This window comes from Macaca thibetana, chromosome 15, assembly GCF_024542745.1.
Source record: "Macaca thibetana thibetana isolate TM-01 chromosome 15, ASM2454274v1, whole genome shotgun sequence".
Lineage (NCBI taxonomy): Eukaryota > Metazoa > Chordata > Mammalia > Primates > Cercopithecidae > Macaca > Macaca thibetana.
In genome coordinates, this window is record NC_065592.1 from 8,625,771 (window position 1) to 8,649,838 (window position 24,068).

At 48.0% G+C, this 24,068-nt stretch overlaps 3 protein-coding genes across 18 annotated transcripts in view; 2 read left to right on the forward strand and 1 right to left on the reverse strand.

Moving 5' to 3' along the window:
- USP20 (ubiquitin specific peptidase 20) overlaps window positions 1–15,197 on the reverse strand; it is a 47,018-nt gene extending 31,821 nt beyond the window's left edge. For 2 of the 5 annotated variants that reach the window (XM_050759822.1, XM_050759821.1), the window contains exons 1-2: window positions 15,108–15,197; window positions 691–802 (exon numbers count right to left, since the gene is read on the reverse strand). The gene's annotated coding sequence lies outside the window, so the exon portion shown is untranslated. Of the gene's footprint in view, window positions 1–690; window positions 803–13,431; window positions 14,875–14,985 lie in introns of those variants that run through there. The other 3 variants (XM_050759824.1, XM_050759825.1, XM_050759823.1) reach the window with 3 other exon arrangements.
- Window positions 1–23,650, forward strand: part of C15H9orf78 (chromosome 15 C9orf78 homolog) — a 583,691-nt gene extending 560,041 nt beyond the window's left edge. For 11 of the 12 annotated variants that reach the window (XM_050760238.1, XM_050760242.1, XM_050760245.1 and 8 more), the window contains exons 2-10: window positions 15,342–15,468; window positions 15,847–15,906; window positions 17,248–17,299; window positions 17,439–17,509; window positions 18,961–19,038; window positions 19,866–20,063; window positions 21,390–21,526; window positions 21,634–21,732; window positions 22,685–23,650. In XM_050760238.1, the coding sequence (XP_050616195.1) occupies window positions 15,386–15,468; window positions 15,847–15,906; window positions 17,248–17,299; window positions 17,439–17,509; window positions 18,961–19,038; window positions 19,866–20,063; window positions 21,390–21,526; window positions 21,634–21,732; window positions 22,685–22,776 (870 nt within the window). In that variant the 5' untranslated portion in view covers window positions 15,342–15,385 and the 3' untranslated portion in view covers window positions 22,777–23,650. Of the gene's footprint in view, window positions 1–15,315; window positions 15,469–15,846; window positions 15,907–17,247; window positions 17,300–17,438; window positions 17,510–18,960; window positions 19,039–19,865; window positions 20,064–21,389; window positions 21,527–21,633; window positions 21,733–22,684 lie in introns of all 12 variants that reach the window. The other variant, XM_050760235.1, reaches the window with a different exon arrangement.
- Window positions 22,576–24,068, forward strand: part of ASB6 (ankyrin repeat and SOCS box containing 6) — a 204,464-nt gene continuing 202,971 nt past the window's right edge. Inside the window, exon 1 of the mRNA XM_050760148.1 lies at window positions 22,576–22,579. The gene's annotated coding sequence lies outside the window, so the exon portion shown is untranslated. The remainder of the gene's footprint in view (window positions 22,580–24,068) is intronic.

Below are 24,068 nucleotides of genomic sequence, written 5' to 3' on the forward strand. Positions count from 1 at the left end.
GAGAGGTGGACCCCCAGACTCCTCCTTACGTGCCCCTCCCTGTCCCAAATGGTCAGCCAAGGTCAACTGGCCAGATTCCCATTCAGAACATGAGTAACTAGCACTCATGAGGTGTCAGATACTAAGCTAAGGGCTTTTCGTGCATTCGTTTATGAAAAACTATCCCAGCAATCATTGAGGCAGCTGTGATTAGCCTCATTTCACAGACTAAGGAACACAGGCTCCTTCTTGTCTAAGGTCTCACAGGAATGTTGGTGCTAGAGCTGAACCTCAAGTTGGTCAGATCCTAAAGGCCCGCTCAGTTGCTTTCTAACTTGTATAAAATGTAAATGTGCAAAAGCAGGCAGAACTTACTGTCACATTGAAGATGAACATAAAGAAAAAAAGGAAAAAACAAAGTAGACTGAACTGTATAACACACTTCCATATTTCCATGTACCTAGACTCATCAATCAACAACTCATGGCCAATCTTGCTTCATCTCAACCTCCTGCTTCCTCTTGCTTTTATAGCAAATCCCAGACACACAGGCGATCACATTCCATCTGTATTTTTCTAAGAGATAAGGACTTGAAAAAAAAAAACAACCCCCATAATCACAATTCCATTATTTCATCTACAGAGAAAAATCCATGTATCCTCCTCAGTATGTGTTGAAGGCACCCACCTAAGAGGAGGCCATGGGCTTACCTCTGGGTGACACGAAGTCCGCAGGAAGCGGCCAGCATTCGCATCCTTCGTTGACAGCTGACAGCAATGGACTGCAGTGGTCTGGAGTGAGTGGAGGCCTCTGGCAAGGAGCCTGGGGGATGAACCAAGGCATTTCACACAGTTCTGTTATTATTTTTGAGACAGGGTCTTGCTCGCTTGCCCAGGCTGGAGTGCAGTGGCATGATCACAGCTTGATCTTCCAGGCTCAAGTGATCCTCCCACCTCAACTTCCCAAGTAGTTGGGACTACAGGTGTGCAACACCACACCCAGCTAATTTCTTTAAAATTTCTTATAGGGACAGGGTGTTGCTTTGTTTTCCAGGCTGGTCTTGAACTCCTGGGCTCAAGTAATGCTCCCACCTCGGGTCTCCCAAAGTGCTGAGACTACAGGCCTGAGCCACTGTGCCCAGACAGTTCTGTTATTTTAAAATCATTCTTAGCACCAACTAGAAGCTAAAAAGGGCCCAGCATTCCTCCTGGGAGGAACGAATTTCGGGATATTGGGGATGTCCACAGGCTAGACTACGCCCTGTGCATCCAGAGAACAGTACCACCACATCACTCCTGGGCCAGCTGCCCAAGGCCCAGGCAGAGCTGGCACACAGGGGCAGCCCCTCCTAGGGAGTGCTGGCCTTCACTAGTCACTGCTGGGGCATTAACTTGGTGCTCCCCAGGAGGAATCCTGCACAGGTCTGCTGGAGGGATCTGCAGGGCCTCTCCTATTGTCCCATCAGGCTGCCACAGCCAATCAACCCTCTGGACAGGAAGGCCTGGCCCCTTCCACACATGCCACCAGGCCCCTCAGGTCATCCTTTGAGCTCTCAGGGATTCCCTGAGAACCCCCGACCCTTAAGTGTTCAGCAGGCCCAGGCTGCATGCACAACCGAGCTCATCCACACATTGCCACTACCCACACTTCACTGGCAGGTCACAGTCTCCCAGATGTGGACAGCTCAAAGAGGGAGAGGCAATTAGAAGCTACCATTTAAAATAGTCACATGACAATGACAGCTTCAAGATTCCAAATTCCAAACCTCCTCACTTGAAGTCGGGTTTTTAAGTTTTATTCATTGTTTCTGCTGAGGCCATATGCCCTGAGTTGGCACTAGTCCTACACTATCTTAAGCTGCAGTGGTGTGGGTTTCGCTAGCATCTTTGGTATATGATAATCTCTCTAGTTGGGTGGCTGGGGAGAGAGGGGGCAGGTTATAACTTGGCCCATTATTTGTTTATTTTTTTTGAGACAGTCTCACTCTGCTGCTCAGGCTGGAGTGCAGTGGCATGATCTTGGCTCACTGCAACCTCTGCCTCCTGGGTTCATGTGATTCTCCTGCCTTAGCCTCCCGAGTAGCTGGGATTACAGGCGTGTGCCACCACGCCCGGCTGATTTAACAGGTCCACTCTTGATTTGCAAGTGCAATTGGACTCACATTCCTGCAACTTCAGAGAGAAAAATCAGCCCTTTGGCTAACAGCCTTCAATATATTCTCACTACTCCCATCTTACAGATGAAGAAACAGAATTGGAACTTAAGTAACAATTCTGGGGGGGGATTGTTATTTGGCTAGTTTTTGTTTCGTTTTGTTTGAGATGGAGTTTTGCTCGTTGCCCAGGCTGGAGTGCAATGGTGTGATCTCAGCTCACAGCAATCTCTGCCTCCCAGGTTCAAGCAATTCTCTTGCCTCAGCCACCTGAGTAGCTGGGATTACAGGCATATGCCACCACGCCCGGCTAATTTTATATTTTTACTAGAGACAGGGTTTCTCCATGTTGGTCAGGCTGGTCTCAAACTCCTGACCTCAGGTGATCCACCTGCCTCAGCCTCTCAAAGTGCGGGGATTATAGGCATGAGCCACCATGCTCGGCTTACCTGGCTAGTTTGTAACAGGTGTGACTCTGATCAGATCTGTGTGGTACAGAGTCTTGCTCTAAATCATGAGTCGGATTTAGAGAAACATTAAACTGAGCAAGGAAAAAAAAAATCCGGTACAAAAACATATATACCATATGATTCCATTTATATAAAATTTCAAAACAGACACAAAACTAACCTATGATGATAGAAACTGGATCAGTGATTGCCTGGGGCAAAGGGTAGAGCTATATTGCAGACAAGAAGGAACTTTCTGTGGTGTTGGAATGTTCTAGATCTTATCTGGGGTGAGGTTTAATCAGATGTATACACCTGTCAACTTGTGTGCACTGTATCTTTAAAATATATGCATTTTATTATATGTAAATTATACCTCAATAGAATTATACCTCAATAAAGTTGATTTTAAATCAGAATGAGGCCGGGCACAGTGGCTCACACCTGTTATCCCAGCACTTTGGGAGGCTGAGGCGGGCAGATCACGAGATCAGGAGTTCGAGACCAGCCTAGCCAACATGGTGCAACCCCATCTCTACTAAAAATACAAAAATTAGCTGGGTGTGGTGACAGGCGCCTGTAATTCCAGCTAGTCAGGAGGCTGAGGCGGGAGAGCCACCTGAACCTGGGAGGCGGAGACTGCAGTGAGCTGAGATCACACCACTGCACTCCAGCCTGGGCGGCAGAGCAAGACTCCATCAAAAAAAAAAAAGAAAAAAAAAGATGTTGGCTGTTGGCAAGGGTGTGGATAAAGTGGAGTCCTGTGCACTGCTGGTGGGAATGTGAAATGGTGCAGCAGAGGCATAATGCAGTTTGGCGGTTCCTCCAGAACTGTAAAATAGCACCACACTATTGAGCGATCCACATCTGGGTATACACCCAAACAAACTAAAAGCGGCAACTCAAAGAAATATTTGATGGCCGGGCGCGGTGGCTCAAGCCTGTAATCCCAGCACTTTGGGAGGCCGAGACGGGTGGATCACGAGGTCAGCAGATCGAGACCATCCTGGCTAACACGGTGAAACCCCGTCTCTACTAAAAAATACAAAAAACTAGCCGGGCGAGGTGGCGGGCGCCTGTAGTCCCAGCTACTCGGGAGGCTGAGGCAGGAGAATGGCGCGAATCTGGGAGGCGGAGCTTGCAGTGAGCTGAGATCAGGCCACTGCACTCCAACCCCGGGCGACAGAGTGAGACTCCGTCTCAAAAAAAAAAAAAAAGAAATATTTGTGCACCCATGTTCATAGTTGCATTATGTACAACAGCCAAAAGATGATGCAAACCAAGTGCCCATCAATAAATAGACATACAATGAAAAAAGCCTAAAAAAGGGAATTCTGACACTTGCTCCAACATGAACCTTAAAGACATCTGCTCAGTAAAACAAGTCAGGCTGGGTGAGGTGGCTCACGCCTGTAATACCAACACTTTGGGAGGGTGACACAGGCAAATCACTTGAGGTCAGGAGTTCGATACCAGCCTGACCAACATGGTGAAACCTTGTTTCCACTAAAAATACAAAAATTAGCCAGGCATGGTGGCAGGAGCCTGTATTCCCAGCTAGTAGGGAGGCTGAGGCAGGAAAATCGCTTGAACCCGGGAGGCAGAGGTTGTGGTGAGCCAAGGTCGCGCCATTGCACTTCAGCCTGGGCAACAAGAGCAAAACTCCGTCTCAAAAAAAAAAAAAAAAAAAAAAAAAAAAAAAGGCAGTAACTTCTCTGAAAATATTTGCTGAACGGCCCAAAAATACAAAGTTATAAAACACTGTTAGACCATGTTAGGTGGCTTATGCTTGTAATTCCAGCACTTCTGGAGGCCGAGGCAGGAGGACTGCTTTAGCCCAGGAGTTTGAGATCAGCCTGGGCAACATGGTGAAACCCCATCTCTACAAAAAATTTAAAAATTAACTGGGCATGGTGGTGCGCACCTGTAGTCCCAGCTACTCAGGAAGGTGAGATGAGAGGATGGCTTGAGCCCAGAAGTATGAGGCTGCAGTGAGCTATGATGGCACCACTGCATTCTAGCCTGGACAACAGAACAAGACCCTGTCTCAGGGGAAAAAAAAAAAAAAATGGCCAGGCACGGTGGCTCACGCCTGTCATCCCAGCACTTTGGGAAGCCAAGGCCGGTGGATCACGAGGTCAGGAGATCACGATCATCCTGGCTAGCACAGTGAAACCCCGTCTCTACTAAAAAAAAAAATACAAAAAAGTTAGCTGGGTGTGGTGGCAGGTGCCTGCCTGTAGTCCCAGCTACTCAGGAGGCTGACGTAGGAGAACGGCGTGAACCCGGGAGGCGGAGCTTGCAGTGAGCAGAGATCGTGCCACTGCCCTCCAGCCTGGGCGACAGATCCATCTCAAAAAAAAAAAAAAAACCTATTATTAAATTCTTATTTTGGTGAAACAATGTGTTTTGGGCCTAGAGAAAGGATGCTATTATCATTTCTGGAGGATAAAGTCAAGTGATTTATATTTCCTTTTTGCTTTTCTGCATTTTCTACAATGAACTTGTGTTGCCTTTTTTTTTTCCTTCCTATACTTGCTTCCTGAATGACTCTGTTACAATCATTCTAATCTAATAATCTAATAGGGTCAGTCACAGTGGCTCACACCTGTAATCCCAGTGCTTCTGGGAAGCTGAGGAGGGAGGATCCCTTAAGCTCAAGGCTGCAGTGAACTAGGATCGTGCCACTCACTACAGCCTGGGGAACAGAGCAAGACCCCGTCTCTAAAACAAAATCAAAATCAAAAAACAACAAAAAATGCTTTTCCTCTCAAAAGTCCCCTCTCTCTCACTAGAGAGAGAGCTGTTTTCCTTTCTTTCTCTTTCTTTTGCCTGTTAAACCTCTGATCCTAAGAACAAAAACAAACAAAAAAGAATACCGAAATTGGTTACTTTTAATGGATTTTCAAGTTTCCAAAATAAGAAAATAAGAAGAGTATCTGGCTTCCTAGGTATGTTGCTCTTCCCCAAACCCCTGAGGGCACCACAGGGGACAGAGCCTCCGTCCCCTGGAACTCTCCAGGCCCCCGTGCCAGGCACTGCCCTGAGCCTCCATGGTTTTCAGAGAAGGGGTGGGAGCATCTGAGTGATCCCAGAAGGCCCCAAAGCTGCTACCTGGATGGCTCCCAAGCACACCTCTCCAGGTGACTCACTCAGACCAAGATGTGCCCTCAACACGTGTTTTTTGTATTTTATCTATTTATTTATTTAGAGACCAGGTTATGAGACTGGCTAATTGTTGTATTTTTGGTAGAGACAGGGTTTTGCCGTGTTGCCCAGGCTGGTCTTGAACTCCTGGGCTCAAGCGATCTGCCTACCTCCGCCTCCCAAAGTGCTGGATTACACACATGAGCCACCACAACCGGCCCTCTCAATATTCATTTTTGCCTCATTTACCTCCATGTTGTACTCAAATTTTTCGTCTTCTCCTACTTGTCCTGAAAATTTTAAAGGCATTTTTGTCTGGCTTTAATAAATTTGATATATGCCTCTATAGACACTGGAAACAGACACAGACATAAAATGAAATAAAAATCACCTGTAATCCTGCTGTACAGGAAAAAAATATGGTTACCTTTTTGGTTTTGGTAAGTCTTTCTTACATGTACAAACATATAATTTTTTTTTTTTTTTTTTTTTTTTTTTGACACAGAGGCTCGCTCTGTCACCCAGGCTGGAGTGCAGAGGTGCAATCTCGACTGAGCTCAATCTCCAAATTCAAGCCACCCTCTCATCTCAGCCTCCCAAGTAGCTGGGACTACAGGCATGCACTGCCACGCCTGGCTCATTTTTAATTTTTCTTTTATAGAGACAGGGTTTCGCCATGATGCCCAGATTGGTCTGGAACTCCTGGGTTCAAGCAATCTGACTGCCTTGGCCTCTCAAAGTACTGGGATTACAGGCGTGAACCACCAGGAATGTGAATCTTTGAATAAATCTTTTTGTTTTTTTGAGATGGAGTTTTCACTCTTGTTGCCCAGGCTGGAGCGCAGTGGTGCAATCTCGGCTTATTGCAACCTCCACCTCCTGGGTTCAAGCAATTCTCCTGCCTCAGCCTCCTGAGTAGTTGAGAATACGAGCATGCACCACCACACCCTGCTAATCTTTTTGTACTTTTAGTAGAGATGAGGTTTCACCATGTTGGCCAGGCTGGTCTCAAACTCCTGACCTCAGGTGATCCGCCTGCCTCAGCTTCTCAAGTGCTGGGATTACAGGTATGAGTCACTGCGCCCAGCCTGTTTTTTTGTTGTTATCACTGTTGAGACGGAGTCTTAGTCTGTCGCCTAGGCTGGAGTGCAGTGGCGTGATCTCCGCTCACTGCAACCTCCACCTCCTGGGTTCAAGTGTTTCTCTTGCCTCAGCCTCTTGAGTAGCTGGGATTACAAGCACCCGCCATCATACCCAGGTAATTTTTGTATTTTTAGTAAAGATGAGGTTTCACCACGTTGGCCAGGGTAGTCTCAAACTCCTGACCTCAAGTGATCAGTCCACCGTGACCTCCCAAAGTGCTGGGAGTACAGGTGTACACCACCATGCCCGGCCTACATCTTTGACCAAAAAAAAAAAAAAAAATCTATTGGTCAAAATCTGTGCTTTGGAGGCTCTACATCGATACTGATAAGCTTCCCTTTAGAAAAAGTATATACATTTATCTGCCTATCAGCAGTATATGAAACATAGAAAGTTTAAGGTTTACTAACGTTTTATAAATTAATGGTGAAAAACTATTTCTATTAAAGAAAAACGGCGGTAGTACAGAAAACACTAGGTGCTTAATATTCCACACACAGGGTCAGGTGCAGTGGCTTACACCTGTAATCCCAGCACTTTGGGAGGCCGAGGAGGGTGGATCACAAGGTCAGGAGTTCGAGACCAGACTGACCAACATGGGGAAACCCCATCTCTACTAAAAATACAAAAAATTAGCGAGGCGTGGTGGCACATGCCTGTAATCCCAGCTACTTAGGAGGCTGAGGCAGGAGAATCGCTTGAACCCAGCAGGTGGAGGCTGCAGTGAGCTGAGATCACGCCATTGCACTCCAGCCTGGGTGACAGAGCAAGACTCCGTCTCAAAAAAAAAAAAAGAAAAAGAAAAAGAAAAAAATTCTACACACAGGACCTAAATTATCTGAAGCATGGGGGTCGACAAGAGGGTACACATCTCAGCTGTCTGAAAGTTGTCATTTTGCTTTTCTTTGGTACCCAACCAATACTGACCATGTACCTCCTTAGGAACAGTGACTTGGGGTGCTGGGAAACAGCCAGGCATAGGCCCTGTTCTTGTAGGGCACAGAGTCCCATACTTCAACCTCAGCGTACTTACAAGCAGACACTAGGGGGGTGATAATCACCACCAGCACCTCCTTTTCCTACACTCACCGAGGGTCAGCTGCTGCACATACATTATCCCGGGAGGTGACAGTCATTATGGAAGGAAATTACAGGGACAAGTAGCCCTGGGTTCATACCTCACTCCGCCCCTTGCAAGTCTGTGACTTTAGATAAATCGCTCAGTCTCCACATTCATAAAATGGGGACAATGGCAGCACCTAGGGTTACTCAGAAGATGAAGTGAGCCAATACACAGTAAACACTAAGTTGAATGACCGAGGGCAGGGCCTCATGGACTTTCTGGGTGGCTCAGATTTTCTACTGATTTGCATGACAAGAATGCTCAAAAAATGTTTACTACTATAATTTGTGTCACTGGCTGTTTTATAATTAGGACACTGAAATTGGTAGGAATAGAAGTCACACGCTCAAGGTCACTCAGAAGGGCACCCTCTATGAGACCACTCAGGGCTCTGCAGGCCAGCCAGCCCAGCAACAAACAGGCACCACGGTGATGGAGTCAGACACACGACAGGGCACTCATGCACGGATTCCTGGTGCGCTTCTTGAGATCTAAGTTCACCTCCTGGTGCTTTTAACATCAAAGAAAAAGCCAGGAAAGGCAACTTCATGGACTAGAGCAAACCCTTCAACAGCTTCCCTGTCCTGGGGCAGCCTGTGCTTCTGAACCCTCATTCCTGCTGAGCACCTTTGCTTCCCTGCAAGTTGAAGATTCCTTTGCTCCACCAAGGCTGAGAAACTGTTCCAGGCAAGACACTGAGGAGACATGACAAAGCTGGATCGTGGTTCAAGGTTGGAGGATGCCACAAAGAACATATCCAGGACAACCAGCATGCCTGAGTGTGGACTGCCTATCAGATCATAGTATTTGTTATGGTCTGAATTGTTCTCTCTCCCCCATTCATATGCTGAAGTTCTAACCACCAGGACCTCAGAATGTAATCATATTTGAAGATAATGTCTCTAAAGAGGTAATTAAGTTAAAATAAGATCTTTAGGGCAGGCCCTAATCTAATCTTACTGGTATCTTTATGAGATGAGAAAATCTGGACTCACACAGAGGAAACACCAAGCCAGGACACAGCGAGAAGATGGCCATCTGCAGGCCAAGGAAAGGGCCTTCAGAAGAAACAAACCTTTAGTCACCTTGATCTGAGACTTCCAGCCTCTAGAACTGTGAGAAAATAAATCTCTGTTGTTTAAGCTACCCAGTCTGTGGTACTTTGTTATAGCAAGTCTGGGAAACAAATACATGACTCCATCAATGTGAAAGTTTCTAGGCCAGGAGTGGTGGCTCACGCCTGTAATCCCAGCACTTTGGGAGGCTGAGGCTGGCAGATCACCTGAGATCAGCAGTTCAAGACAAACCTGGCCAACATGGTGAAACCCCGTCTCTACTAAAAATACAAAAATTAGCTGGGCATGGTCGTGGGCGCCTGTAGTCCCAGCTACTCAGGAGGCTGAGGCAGAAGAATCACTTGAACCCAGGAGACAGAGGTTGCAGTGAGCCGAGATAACGCCACTGCACTCCAGCCTGGGTGACAACAGCAAGACTCTGTCTCAAAAAAAAAAAAAAAAAAAAGAAGAAAGTTTCTAAAGGTAGAACTCACTCTCTGGTTACGTATGATAATGTTCTTATTCTTAGTTAATTCCCGCTGGGATATTTAGGGGGAAAGGACTGTGATGGCTGCAGCTTACTCCTACCTGAATCAGCAATAATTATGATAATAAGTATAGAGATTAGAGCTAGAGTAAATAAGGCAAATGTTACAATTGGTGAATCTAGGTGAGGGGTAAGTGGGAGTTCACTGTATTCTTCTTGTAACTTTGAAAGTTTGACTTTTTAGCCAGGCGCGGTGGCTCAAGCCTGTAATCCCAGCACTTTGGGAGGCCGAGACAGGCGGATCACGAGGTCAGGAGATCAAGACCATCCTGGCTAACACAATGAAACCCTGTCTCCACTAAAAATACAAAAAAATTAGCCGGGCGTGGTGGCGGCGCCTGTAGTCCCAGCTACTCGGGAGGCTGAGGCAGGAGAATGGCGGGAACCCGGGAGGTGGAGCTTGCAGTGAGCCGAGATCGCGCCACTGCACTCCAGCCTGGGCGACAGAGCGAGACTCCGCCTCAAAAAAAAAAAAAAAAAAAAAAAAGAAAGTTTGACTTTTTAAAAAAATAGATTCCCTTTCTCGCCTTTGAGGTGGGAGCAGGGAGGGGGCTTTCTGGAACAGGCAGCCCCATCGCAGGATCCAGGACCCAGCACCCACTGAGCCTCTAGACCTAGTACCCAGGGCTTCGCTCACCCACCCTCTCGGGCAAGGGCGGCTGTTTTTCAACTCACAGAGGAAGAATGGAAAGTCCCAGACAGGAAGCAACACAGCAGGAAGCCAGCAGGTTGTGTCTGCTTTCCCCACTCTTCCCGTCCCACCTGTGCCTCTGTGCAAATATATGGAGTGTGCACAGCAGGCGTTTCATAAAGGCTGAAAGGGAAAGACACCTGTGCAGCTGAAAGAACATGCTCCGAGGTGCAGCTGCGCAGAGTAGGACCTACTGTGCAACAAGTCAGCAAGGTGCAGGGTGTGCCCGGCCCTCCTGGCCCACCAGAGCCTCCTCTCTTGGGGCAGGAGAGCACAGGATGGGAGGAGGAAGGCCTGAGACTTTTGGCAAAGAGCCCACCATTGCTGGCCCCAGGAGACCTACAAGATGCTTCAGGCTCATAAAGGCAGCTTTCCTTCCCTGAGCCTCCAGGGAGGGGGAAAGTGCCACTCCACCCACAGGCGCAAAGTGGAGGGGCAAGGCCTGAAGAGGGGCAGGGGAGGGACCAGCCAGCACAGCCTGTGGGCCCAGGCAGGCAGCACATCTGGACCTGGCTGCCTCTGGTGCCTGTTACTCATGGTTTCCCAGAGGTCCTGGCTACATCCTCCTCCTCCAGCAAGGAACCAGTCCCTCAGGATGGGGAGGGTGACACTTCTGGTCCTTCTACCCACACAACGATGCCCACAGTCCTGCCCACGTTGACCCCAACCACATTAGTCATCTCACACCCCCAGCCCTGCATAGGGTGTGTGCCCACCCCCTCCACATTCCCCTCTGGCCCTCACAGCACACAGCCTTTCTCTCCTTCCTGCTGTCTTCACTCCACCTCCACACAACAGCATTCTCCCTAAGTCCCAGACACACCCACCCCTTCCCTTAACCCAGTCCTCACTCGGAGGCCACCATCCTGACTCTGGAAGCAGAGCCCTCAGGCCTCCTCATGCCTCCGCACCTCCACGATCTCTGCTGCCCACACACCTCTGTGTTTCCTCATTGCCGTGCCCACTGCCCCACGGCCCTGAATACTGGAACTGACACTAACATCTTAGTCTGGTGTTCTCACATATGACCTCACTGGGCCCTCACAACCACCCAGGGAGGTGGCAAGGTTCCAAACTAAATCCATCTCCATCACTAACGATGGAGAAAACGAGGCTCAGAGAGGTGGAATAACTGGCTGAAGTCACACAGCTACTGAGCTGCAGAGCCATAATTCAAACCCACGACTACCTGCCCTGAGGCCCGTGCTCTGAACGCTCAGCTCCATGATGTCACAAACAGCCCCGGCCAGCCTGGCATGGGGACCACCTTCACCTCCCCAAATCCAAACACGCACACTCCAAGGAAGCTTCCTCACAAGAGCCTCTTCTGAGTCATTCTTCAGAGCATTTTTCTGCTCAGCTTAACTTCCTTCAGTCTAGGATATGACAGTATCTCCCTGCAGCCCAAAGCCTGCTACCGCCCTTTGCTCTGAGCTCTGTCCGGAAGAGTCCCTTAATTGGAGAAGGCATGGGCTTGGGGCTACCCTAGGCTGGAGCCAGTCACTGGCCCAGGTCATTAAAAGCCTCACACTCGGTGGTGAGTAAGCATGAGCTGAAACTCAGTCTTGAAGCTCAGACTGGAAACCTTAGAAAAAACTCATATTAAAGATGCAGAAACTAAGAACTAGGAAAATCATGATTTCTGGGGCCTGAAATCAGATCCTCTCTTTTCAGGCAGCTGGCTTCCCCCACGCAATCTCAGAGTTTAGGGGGGTTTATAAACCATGCATCTTCCCCTTAAGGCAGAACTCTGCTCTGTAAAAACCCTATTGGGTTGTTCTCCAAACCCAGTTTGAGCAGTCATTGATGATAAAATCATCCTTTTGCCAGAGGGCAGCTCTAGTTGCTTCAAACCTAAGTCTTTATAATAATGGAAATTGGCTCTCCTGAAATTTCTATTTATTGAGCCCTGACTGCTCACTGAAGCCAAAGAGCACTGCCACTTTCCTGTCTTTAAATATTTGTTGTTGGCTGGACACAGTGGCTCATACCTGTAATCCCAGCACTTTGGGAGGCAGAGGTGGGTGGATCACTCAAGGTCAGGAATTCGAGACCAGCCTGGCCAATATGGCGAAACCCCGTCTCTACTAAAAATACAAAAATTAGCCAGGTGTGGTGGTGGGGACCTGTAATCCCAGCTACTCAGGAGGCTGAGGCAGAAGAAACACTTGAACCTGGGAGGCGGAGGTTGGAGTGACCCAAGATTGCACCACTGCACACCAGCCTGGGTGACCGAGCGAGACTCCATCTCAAAAAAAAAAAAAATTGTTGTCCACTTGCATGGTTTCTCCAAGTTTCCTCCTTCACGCTAATGAGAACCAGTTGGATATCTGTTTGTCTTGCTAAGGTGAAAAGCTAAGAAAAGCCTGGCTCTTTCATCACTATTAAATACCCCACAATCAGGACTTGAGTTCAGGGTGTACCCTCTAAATAAAAGCCTTTATAAAATAAAGATCAAGCTTACAGACCCTCAAACCACCGGGCAGCAACTGGAACCCAAGGCCTATCATTCAATCCACTGCTTTATCTGTCATGTTCCCAACCAAATTCAAACCAGAATGTGCTAATTTTAATTTGCAACTCAACCCTGCCACCCTCCCGGAGGTGATTTCCCTTACCTTGCTCTATTTTTTTTCTTTTCCACAGCACTTACCATCTTCTAACACACTTTACATATGTTACTATCAGAACATACACTCAACTAATCAGGGATCTTTTGTCTCTTTTGCTCACAGACTTATTTCAAGCACTTAGAACAGTGCCTGCTTCATATAGTAAATGCTTAGTATCTGTTGAATACATTGCTCCAATAAATACATTTATTGGATACTGACTATAGCTGGGCTGTGAACTGGATCACGTTGCTGGATCCCAAATCCACCTGGATATGAATGCTCCCTGAACCCTGAAACAAGCCAACATTTCATCTGGCTCCAGAAAGGAGCTAGGAAACCAACCTAAACCTAGGATGAATCTACATTTTCTTAAACAACTGAACTCCCAAACAAGACTAAGACCTTGGACTCATCTTTGAACTGCATAGAACCTGTATTTCCGGGAGGGTCCTTTTGAGAGGCAGTCTCATCCTACCCTTAAAAGGGCCCAGTGAGACTTGGGCTGCAGTCTCTTTGCAAAGCCACTTACTGCCAGATTCACAGCTGCCACTTTTTCAGCATTCCTTTTGCTAAACAGCACTCAATTAGATCTGCCACAGCACAGGTGGTGGGTTTCACTGGGTCCTCTGGCCTCACGGAGCAAGGGTGGGGGCAGCTCATCTGTACCCTGGGACTTCAGTTGAGGAGGAGGATCTAGAAATGCCCCTGGCCTTCTTGCCCTTTCCTTAGTAGTGTCCAGCACCCACCCCTGGCGGATGGACTGCTTGATGGGCAGATTCAGAGCCACCTCTGAGAGCATGAGAGCTGCCGACGTTGACCCCCGGACTCCTGCAGCAATTCCCAAGAAGCCTCTCCATCATCTGACAGGGACTCCGCATCCAGTGAGTGCAGGTGCATCTGGGTTTGGCTGAACCAGTCTGCAGAGGGCAAGACTTTGAGACTCTAATATGTGGATTTTGACCAAAGATAAAAGGCTGGTGCAAGAAGTCCTGAGTCTACTATTTTTTTTCCAGCCCAAGGAAGAGAAGAACAATCTCAGCGGAGACTGTTCCAGAGAAAACGTTAAGGCATTCCAGAAACGCTGCCCTGCTTTGGAATGGTCTTCCAGAAGAGGGAACCCCAAACAGTCTCCATCAGCCCTTCCCCCCAGCCAATGAGATGTAACAGCAGCTGCAGCAGCAGCAGCAAACATCCACTGCACTCGTACTGTGCCAAGCCCTGTGCAAACCGTGCTGCAGAGACTGACCTGCAACCAATTCCTGTTCCACCTCCTAGCTGTGTAACTTGAGGTGCGCACTGCCCCTTGGAGACTCCACATTCTCATTTGTAAAACGAAAACCAATCTACCTCAAAGGATTGCTGGGAGAATTCAATAAGATTATGCTTTGCCCAGGGCCTGCCACATGGTAACTGCTTAGTAAGAGGTAGTTCTCAAAGTAAGGGATGACGCTGAGAAAAGGAAAACTATTGTTACTTAAGGGGTTCTTAAAAGTCCTAGACGCCATTATTTATGCATTTAGGTATTTCCTAAGCGTTTGCTGATGCCCGTTTTTCAAATAAACTTTATCCTCACAGTATCTTCGGGGGGGAAGGGGCAGAGGGTAGAGCGACAGACCACCTGACCAAAGGAGGAAAACCAGGCCCGTGAAAGTCCAGGGGGATGGCCAGCCAGCACCGAGGAGGAGCCCCCTGGCTCAAACCCTACTGCGTGGCTTCAAAACATCAGACGCGCCTCTCCTCGCGGAGAAGCTGGGGGCCATTATTCGCGAGGCGGTCGGCGCTGGGACTCTAATTCAGCACCGCAGCGAAGTGGTCATCTTTTGTTCCTAAAGAAAAAAACGCACGTCAGGGCTCAGAGCCCGAGGAAAGAAAAGTCAGCGCCCGAGACGCGAGACGCCACGCGGATGCTTTCAACGCTAGGTCAGGCCCCGGCAGAAATAAGAGGGGGGCGGCCCTGGTTCTGGAAAAGCCACGAGCCTCCAGTGGGCTCAGAGTGGGGTGCTGGGGCCCAGAGGACCCCCTGGGCGCCGACCGGAGGAGGGGAGAGGGGCGGCGGCGGGCGGGGGTCCCGGGCTCCGCTCACCTGGCCGCAGCGTCTGGCGTACCTGGCGAGGCCAGGCCCTGTCAGCCCGGAGCCGGGCTGGGGTCGCCAATGCTCTGAGAGGCCCGGCCCACAGATGCGGCCGGTGGCGGCCCGGAACTCACCTGCGCTCGCAACCGCGCCACCGCCGCCTGTCAGTCAAGCGCGCCCCCTCCGCTGCGCCGCACAGGGTTGTGGGGTGGTCTGGCGACGCCCCACCTCCTTCCCTCCGCCGTCCAATCGGAAGAGGCTGACGCCAGGGGAGGGGCCGTGGCCACGCGGGCGGTGCGTGCCGGGGGCGGGGCCAGACGGGTCAGGCGCTCTGACCGCTCTGCGGCGCGCCGGAAGCAGCCTGGGCCGCTGCGCAGAGGCGCGGCGGCTGGACGTTTGGGCGATTGTCAACATGCCGGTCGTCCGGAAGATTTTCCGCCGCCGCCGGGGCGACTCGGAGTCAGAGGAAGATGAGCAGGACTCAGAGGAGGTTCGGTGCGTTTGGGGCGGGGCTCCCATGGGCCTGGTAGGAGATAGACTTGCTTGGGGGACTCACCACCGGCTGGGCGCTTCGCTGACATTGTTAACTGAGCCCGGATGGTGGTTCCTTCTGCGGAGGCAGAAATTGAGGCTCAAGTGGTGACGCCGCGGTCCCAAGCCCGCACAATTGGGAGAGATGCCTCCGGGATGCGCAGTGGCTCTGACTCCCGGTGGGTCTAGGCACAAGGTCGTCCTCTGGACCACTGTGCTGGTGGCTCAGCAGCGGGGCTGGGATGCCCTCCAAGGTGCCTTGTTGGCTCTGTTAGCTTTGGATTCCGCGGGGAGTCACTCAGCCTATGCATTGCTCCTTCTTCTTCTTCTTTTTTTTTAAAGATTAAAACTGGAAGAGACCAGAGAGGTACAGAACTTGAGGAAGAGGCCCAACGGGGTGAGGTGGGTACCACGGCGGGAGGAGGAGGCGGGGACGACAGACACATCCGCGTCCGGGTCGCTGTCGCAAATATCTCCTCAGACGTAGATTCTTCTCTTGAGACACTATACACTTTCCACTGCCCAAATTGGAGAACAGCGTTCTTTGCAATACACTTTCCACTGCCCAAATTGGAGAACAGCGTTCTTTGCAAATGTTTAACCAGGACATGCCCTCAGCTGTGCCGTCTTGGGGTGTGCTCCAGAGATCCAGAAACAGGTCACTAACTCGCGTTTTTTCTTAAAACCAGTTAATTGTGAAATGCATATCGATCGTTAAGAGTTTGTATAATTTCGAAAAGTATAGTCAAGACAATAAAAAGCACCCACAATTCTCCATTCCGGAAGTGACCAGTGTTAACATTTTTTTTTCTTGCAAAGCCACCCGAGAATGCCCTGGTATTAATATTTAATACTCTTTCCAATCTGTTATTTTTCTCTCTCTCTCTTTCTCAGATTGTGAACAACTTTCAATATACTTTTATTCCCTGTTCTTTTCAACTCATTATGACATTGTGGGCATTCACCCATATTGTGGAGTATTTTTCAGAAAACCTTCTTAATGGCTGCATAATATTCCACCAGATGTGTGTATCGTAATTTGTTAACAAATCCCCTATTTTGGGACATGTAGGTGATTTTGTAAATTTTTCCTATCAAATAAGGTTGCAGTGGATATTCTTTTAAATTTATCTTGGCACGGTGGCTCACGCCTGTAATCCCAGCACTTTGGGAGGCCGAGGCGGGCGGATCACAAGGTCAGGAGATTGAGACCATCCTGGCTAACAAGGTGAAACCCCGCCTCTACTAAAAATACAAAAAATTAGCTGGGCGTGGTGGCGGGCGCCTGTAGTCCCAGCTGCTCGGGAGGCTGAGGCAGGAGAGTGGCGTGAACACGGGAGGCGGAGCTTGCAAAGTGAGCAGAGATCGCGCCACTGCACTCCAGCCTAGGCAACAGAGCGAGACTCCGTCTCAATTTAAAAAAAAAAAAAATTTATCTTTAGCTGCACTTTCCATGATGAGAGTATCTTAGAAATGAGATTTCCGGGCCAAGAGAATGCCAAATGGCTTTACAGGAGAGTGGGAAAGCGTACCACTTCACCACCAGCCCACCCTTCTTCCAGCATGTACGGTGCTTGTTAAGCCCTGTTTTATGCTTATAGGCTTTTCCAGCCGGCTTGCCTGCCCACCCCTCAAATCCCACCCTTGCACTAATGTTGCAATCCACATACCTGAGAGGGTTCCTCCTCATCTCTGAATTATGCCATTTCTCTCTCTCCCTCTCCTGTTTTTGGTTTTGCTCAGTGCTGTGGCCCTGCTGGTGGGAGAGAAGGTACAAGAGGAGACAACTCTAGTGGTAAGTTATGGGGTCTTCCCTGGGTAGCGATGGCAACCCTCCCTGCAGTGCTCTTCAGTGAGTGAATGTGCTTTACAGAAAACAAATTCCACTACCATTTATTTAGATGCTTCCTCTTCACTGTGTTTGCTTTCCGCAGGATGATCCCTTTCAGATGAAGACAGGTGGTATGGTGGATATGAAGAAACTGAAGGAAAGGGGCAAAGATAAGTAAGTGCAGGACAGGCTTATAAGCAAATTCACCTTTAGCCACTGCCTGGGTCTAGGTTCCCTCAGAGAGCTGAGGCCTGTAGCAGCAGCATTAGTGGGACATCTTGAAGCAGGTTTTGTGCTTTGCAAAGGGTATGTTATTTAAAAACAAAGAAAGCAGAAAGTCTTTAAAAGTTAACTTAGAGCCAAGCTGGTAGACTCCTTTTGTAAAAGTGTGTTGTAGGCATGATGTCTGATGCCTATAATCCCAACACTTTGGGAGGCTGAGGCTAGCTTGAGTCCAGGAGTTTAAGACCAGCCTGGGCAACATAGTGAGACCCCTGTCTCTACAAAAAAAAAAGAAATACATGTACATATATATGTACACACACGTACATGTGTACATGTATATATGTGTGTGTGTGTGTATATATCTCTGGGTGTGGTGGCATGTGCCCGTAGTCCCAGTTACTCAGGAAATTAAAGTAGGAGAATTGCTTGAGTCAGGGAGATTGAGGCTAGAGTGAGCTGTGATCACACCACTGCACTCCAGCCTGGGTGACAGAGAAAGACCCTGTCTCAAAAAAATAAAATAAGTGAACCCATGGGGGAAGTTTCATATAAAAACAATTAACAAAAATAATACATTCCGGCCAGCTGTGGTGATTCATGCCTGTAATGCCAGCACTTCGGGAGGCTGAGGCAGGCAGATTACCTGAGGTCAGGAGTTCGAGACCAGCCTGACCGATATGGTGAAACACTGTCTCTTTTAAAAATACAAAAGTTAGCCTGGCGTTGTGGTGGGCGCCCGTAATCCCAGCTACTCAGGAGGCTGAGGCAGGAGAATTGCTTGAACTCGGGAGGCAGAGGTTGCAGTGAGCTGACATCACGCCACTGTACTCCAGCCTGGGCGACAGAGTGAGACTCCATGTCAATAAATAAATAAAACATTCAAATAATTCAAAAGTTTAAAAAATAAAAGTACACTGTGTACTTTTGTGACAACTATATAGCATTTATATTGAATTAGGTATTAAAAGTAATCTAGAGATGATTTAAAGCAGATGGTAGTATGTGCCTAGATTAGATGCAGATATTACACTATTTTATATAAGGGACTTGGTAGTATGTGTGTAGATTAGATGCAGATATTACACTATTTTATATAAGGGACTTCACTATCTGCAGATTTCGGTATCCTTGAGGGGCACTAGAACCAATCGCCCATGGATACCTAAGGATAAGTGTATCCACTCAATCCTTGGAGGTATCACTAGCAGCCAACAGTTTGCTTGCATATATTTCTAGAGTTTCTTTCATTTACATATTATACTATAGCATTTTTTTTTTTTTTTGCCAACTGTAAATAGTATATTATAAATGCTTGTGTCTTTGTTTTCTTCTTAGAACATAAAACTCAGCCTCACTGAGTTGTGACTTGAAAGCTCTGCCTCATTGTTCTCTCCCTTCAGGATCAGTGAAGAGGAGGACCTGCACCTGGGGACATCGTTTTCTGCAGAAACCAACAGACGGGATGAGGATGCAGACATGTAAGTGTCAGTCTGTTTGGCTGTGAGCAATTAGGGCTGGACCCCAGTCAGAGTCCAAGATATTTAGTCAATAGATGACGTTTCTAGAATTTTCTAGATGTCAAAGTTGGCCCCTCTCTTTCTACCTCCCAGCTTAAGAACTTTGAAAACCTCTTAAAAGGTCTTTTCAGGCTGGGCACGGTGGCTCTCGCCTATAATCCCAGCACTTTGGGAGGCCGAGGCAGGCGGATCACCTGAGGTGGGGAGTTCGAGACCAGACTGACCAACATGGAGAAACCCTGTCCCTAATGAAAATACAAAATTAGCCGGGTGTGGTGGTGGGCACCTGTAATCCCAGCTACTCAGGAGGCTGAGGCAAGAGAATTGCTTGAACCCGGGAGGTGGAGGTTGTAGTAAGCCGAGACCTTGCCATCGCACTCCAGCCTGGGCAACAAGAGTGAAACTCCGTCTCCAAAAACAAAAAATAAAACTTCTTTTCAAAGGTGGTTTCATGACTAGTAATATTTCCCCAAAACATTGCAGGGATAAAACATGGACTTGCCCACTTTTTATTTAGCCAGCAAAGCTATTAGCAAACTATCATCTTTCTGTCTTTAAAGAACCTGTGCATCGTAACACCAATAGATTAGTGGGACATAACCTCATAGGTTGGTGCTGCTTTAAGTGGAAAATTTCTAACTTGATGAAAAAACTCAAGTTATTTTGTATTTTTCTTGTTTCTCCATGGACCGTCACTGGTCTGTGGGCCAGTGTTGGGGACCGCTAATTTAGAGGATACCTGGTATGTTTCCTGCCCCTCCCTGAGGCCTGTGGGTTTCTCACTTCAGGATGAAGTACATTGAGACAGAGCTAAAGAAGAGGAAAGGGATCGTGGAACATGAGGAACAGAAAGTTAAGCCAAAGAATGCAGAGGATTGTCTTTATGAACTTCCCGAAAACATCCGTGTTTCCTCAGCAAAGAAGACTGAGGAAATGCTTTCCAACCAGATGCTGAGTGGCATTCCTGAGGTGGACCTGGGCATCGAGTATGTTTGAGACCCATAGGCAGAAGACACAGTGCTTTCCAGTTAAAAGTTATGGGGGACAGGCCAGGCACGGTGGCTCATGTCTGTAATCCCAGCACTTTGGGAGGCTGAGGTGGGTGGATCACAAGGTCAGGAGTTCAAGACCAGCCTGGCCAAGATGGTGGAACCCCGTCTCTACTAAAAATACAAAAATTAGCTGGGCATGGTGGCAGGCACCTGTAATCCCAGCTATTTGGGAGACTGAGGCAGGAAATGGCTTGAACCCGGGAGGTGGAGGTTGCGGTGAGCCAAGATCATGCCACTGCACTCCAGTCTGGCGACAGAATGAGACTCTATTTCAAAAGAAAAAAAAATTTATGAGAGACAGGTGTGGTGGCTTACGCCTATAATCCCAGTACTTGGGAGGCCAAGGCAGGAGGATCACGTGAGGCCAGGAGACCAGCCTGAGAAACATAGACTCCTGTCTCTACAAAAAATTTAAAAAATTAGCTGGGCTCTCACTTGAGCTCAGAGTTGAGGCTACAGTGAGCCATGATTGCACCACTGCACACCAGCCTGGGTGACAGAGTAAGACCCTGTCTTTTTTTTTTTTTTTTTTTTTTTTAAAAAAAGGCTAGACATGGTGATTTGTGCCTGTTATCCTAGCTCTTTGGGAGGCAAAGGTGGAAGGATCACTTGAGCCCAGGAGTTCGAGACCAGCCTGGGCAGTGTAGTGAGACCCCATGTTCTTATCTGTGTTCTTAGAATCCTACAAATACAAACGAGATTGTCTCTGGCAGGTTGTTGCTAGAAGTTTTGCTGAAGGCTTGGCCAGAGTAGTAAGGGCCCCTGGCTGCTGAAAGCAAAAGTGGTTCTTTAGCCTCTGTTGACAGCTGTATCAGGCCCTTTATTCTTCTGTTTTCTTCTAGCAGGGGCCATGTTAAAGGCTCACCCACCCCTTCTCCCTATGATCCTTCTTAAAACAAAATATCCACTTTAAAAGGGAATTGTCATGAAAGAAGTGCAATTGTCAGAATAATCTTTTGGTACAGTAGAAAGTTGGGAAGCTTCTAGGCTCTTTTCCGTCCTTGCAAACTTTGAGCCTTAAGCATTTTACTTCTCTGAAGCTCAATTTGCTCTTGATCAGAAGAGCAGAGTAACTGTGGTTCTCTGACGGCCGTGAGAGTTCCGTGAGAATGTGACTACAAGTGTGATTGGTAAACTGGAGAGCTGTGTCCCAGGACACATGATTTTCTTATGTCCTGCTGGGCTGCCAGCCTCACCACTCACATCTGAGTAGTAAGGTGCTACCATCTTCTAAGTGGTATGGTTTCTTTCTCTCCATAGTGCTAAAATTAAAAATATAATTTCCACGGAGGATGCCAAGGCCCGTCTGCTGGCAGAGCAGCAGAACAAGAAGAAAGACAGCGAGACCTCCTTCGTGCCTACCAACATGGCCGTGAATTACGTGCAGCACAACAGATGTAAGCCCCTCAGGGAGAGCGGTCTTGTCCCCTTTCCCTTATTTGGGCTGAGGTCCCTAGGAACCTCATGTTCCGTCTAATGTGTCCCCTGGTCTCTTTGGGTCCAGTTTATCATGAAGAGCTCAACGCACCCATCCGGAGAAACAAAGAAGAGCCCAAGGCCCGGCCCTTGAGAGTAGGCGACACGGAGAAGCCAGAGCCTGAGCGTGAGTGCAACAAAGGCCCCGGGGCTGCCTGGAGTGCTCAGCTCTGTGGGGGCCCATGGAGGCAGGGTGCAGCGGGGGACAGTGTGGAGGTTGGCACTGAAGCTGGGGCATCTGGGTTCCAGTCCATGCTCTGGACCATGACTATGTGCCTTCCCCTTTCTAAGCCTCAGTTTCCTCATGGGAATCCTAATAGAACCTACCTGTGTTAGGATTGCTCTGAGAATTCAGTATCAAGCATACAATCTCATATTCTCAAGTACAGTAGAGACTCAAGAAGTCAGAAAATTTCAGTAAGGACAAATAAAAGCTACTCATAAGGTTAGCTGAGTGCAGTGCCTCACACTTGTAGTCTCAGCTGCTGGGGAAGCTGGGGCAGGAGGATCGCTTGAGACTGAGAGTTCAAGGCTGCAGTGAGCTATGATTGGATGACTACACTCTAGCCTGTGTGACAGAGTGAGACCACATCTTTTTTTTTTAAAGAAAAGAAAAAGGTATTGGCCAGGCTCGGTGGCCTACGCCTATAATCCCAGCACTTTGGTAGCTAAGGCAGGCAGATCACCTAAGGTCAGGAGTTCAAGACCAGCCTGGCCAACATGGTGAAACCCCGTCTCTACTAAAAATACAAAAATTAGCCAGGCATCGTGGCAGGTGCCTGTAATCCCAGCTACTCAGGAGGCTGAGGCAAGAGAATCGCTTGAACCCGGGAGTTGGAGGTTGCAGTGAGCTTAGATCATGCCATTACACTCTAGCCTGGGCAACAGGGTGAGACTCCATCTCAAAATAAGAAAAAAAAGACAAGTAAGTGTCTACGGAGGCCCTACTATGTTCACTGGGTTAGGCGCTGGGGCTCCTGTGGGGAAGGAAACAGGCAGTTGTCTTTGCCTACCTGGAGTAAAGTCTAGCAGTGGGTTCCAGCATGGCAAGCCACCTTTCCTGTTCTTTTCCTTCTCAGGGTCCCCTCCTAACCGCAAGCGTCCTGCTAACGAGAAGGCAACTGATGACTATCATTATGAGAAGTTCAAGAAAATGAATAGGCGGTACTGAGCTGTGCAGAGTGGGATGTAAATAGCGCCTTCCTCTCCCTATATCCCTCCTGTGAAACATGGCTTCCTGGCCGGGCATGGTGGCTCAGGCCTGTAATCCCAGCACTTTGGGAGGCAGAGGTGGGCGGATCACCTGAGGTCGGGAGTTTGAGACCAGCCTGACAAACATGGAGAAACCCTGTCTCTACTAAAAACACAAAAAAGTTAGCCGGGCGTGGTGGCACATGCCTGTAATCCTAGCTACTCGGGAAGCTGAGGCAGAAGAATCACTTGAACCCGAGAGGCAGAGGTTGCGGTGAGCCGAGATTGCACCATTGCACTCTAGCCTGGGCAACAAGAGCAAAACTATCTCAAAAAAAAAGAAAAGAAAAAGGGCTTCTTGGACAGAGCATGCTCATTTGCTAGCGAACAGTTCCAGAAACAGACCCTATTGGTCCTTCTGCTTACCTGCTGGATTTTTCAGGCACTAAATTTATAACTTTTTGAAACAAAACAATGTGTAATTTTCCATTTGGGGACAAACTCTATTCTTGTGAGCATTATTAAATCTTGTTTGTAAATATATTGTCTTTCTCTTAATATTTGCTCTGGGTCAGGAAGAAACTGTTCACGGTGTGATAATACCCTTTAGATTGTGCTTTCATTATTATAGATGCATCGTGTCTTCTGCTTTCACGTATCTGGGATGGGGTCAGACATGCATCCTCCATTGATTAGAGTGGGTCCAACTGACAGAAAAATCTAGGATGAGATCAGAAGGATACTGGTGTTTTCTGACTTTTACAAAATTACTTGTTTGTTTTCATTTAAAAAAAAAGCATAAACTATGTTTCTTATTACTATTAGAATTGAATTATTAAATTTCAAAATGAATCTAACCATATTGTTTGTATCATGTTTCCTTATACCAACATCAGGTAATGTTTTCAAAGCCCATGGTTTGGGTAGCTTAAATGTAAAATTGAATTACTGAGATGGATTTTCTCATTTATTTCAAATGTCATAGACGTGCTGCAACCTGCTAACTGTCAAGTACCTGTGCCCTCATTTTTCCTGAGGCATCCACATGGTCCGGAAGAGGAAAGAGCAGATTGGCTGACTTACGGGCGGAGTTAGAGCAAGTATTGTGGTTATGGTGGTTTGGCCCAGGAGTCACATCTGAGCCCAGCTCACAGCTTACTAATTGTGTCCTTGGACAGATCCTTTTCACTCTTAGCCTCAGTTTTCTCATCTGTAAAGTGGAGACTTTTTTTTCCTCCTCCACTTGAATGTGGTCAGTGAAGGCAGGAACCA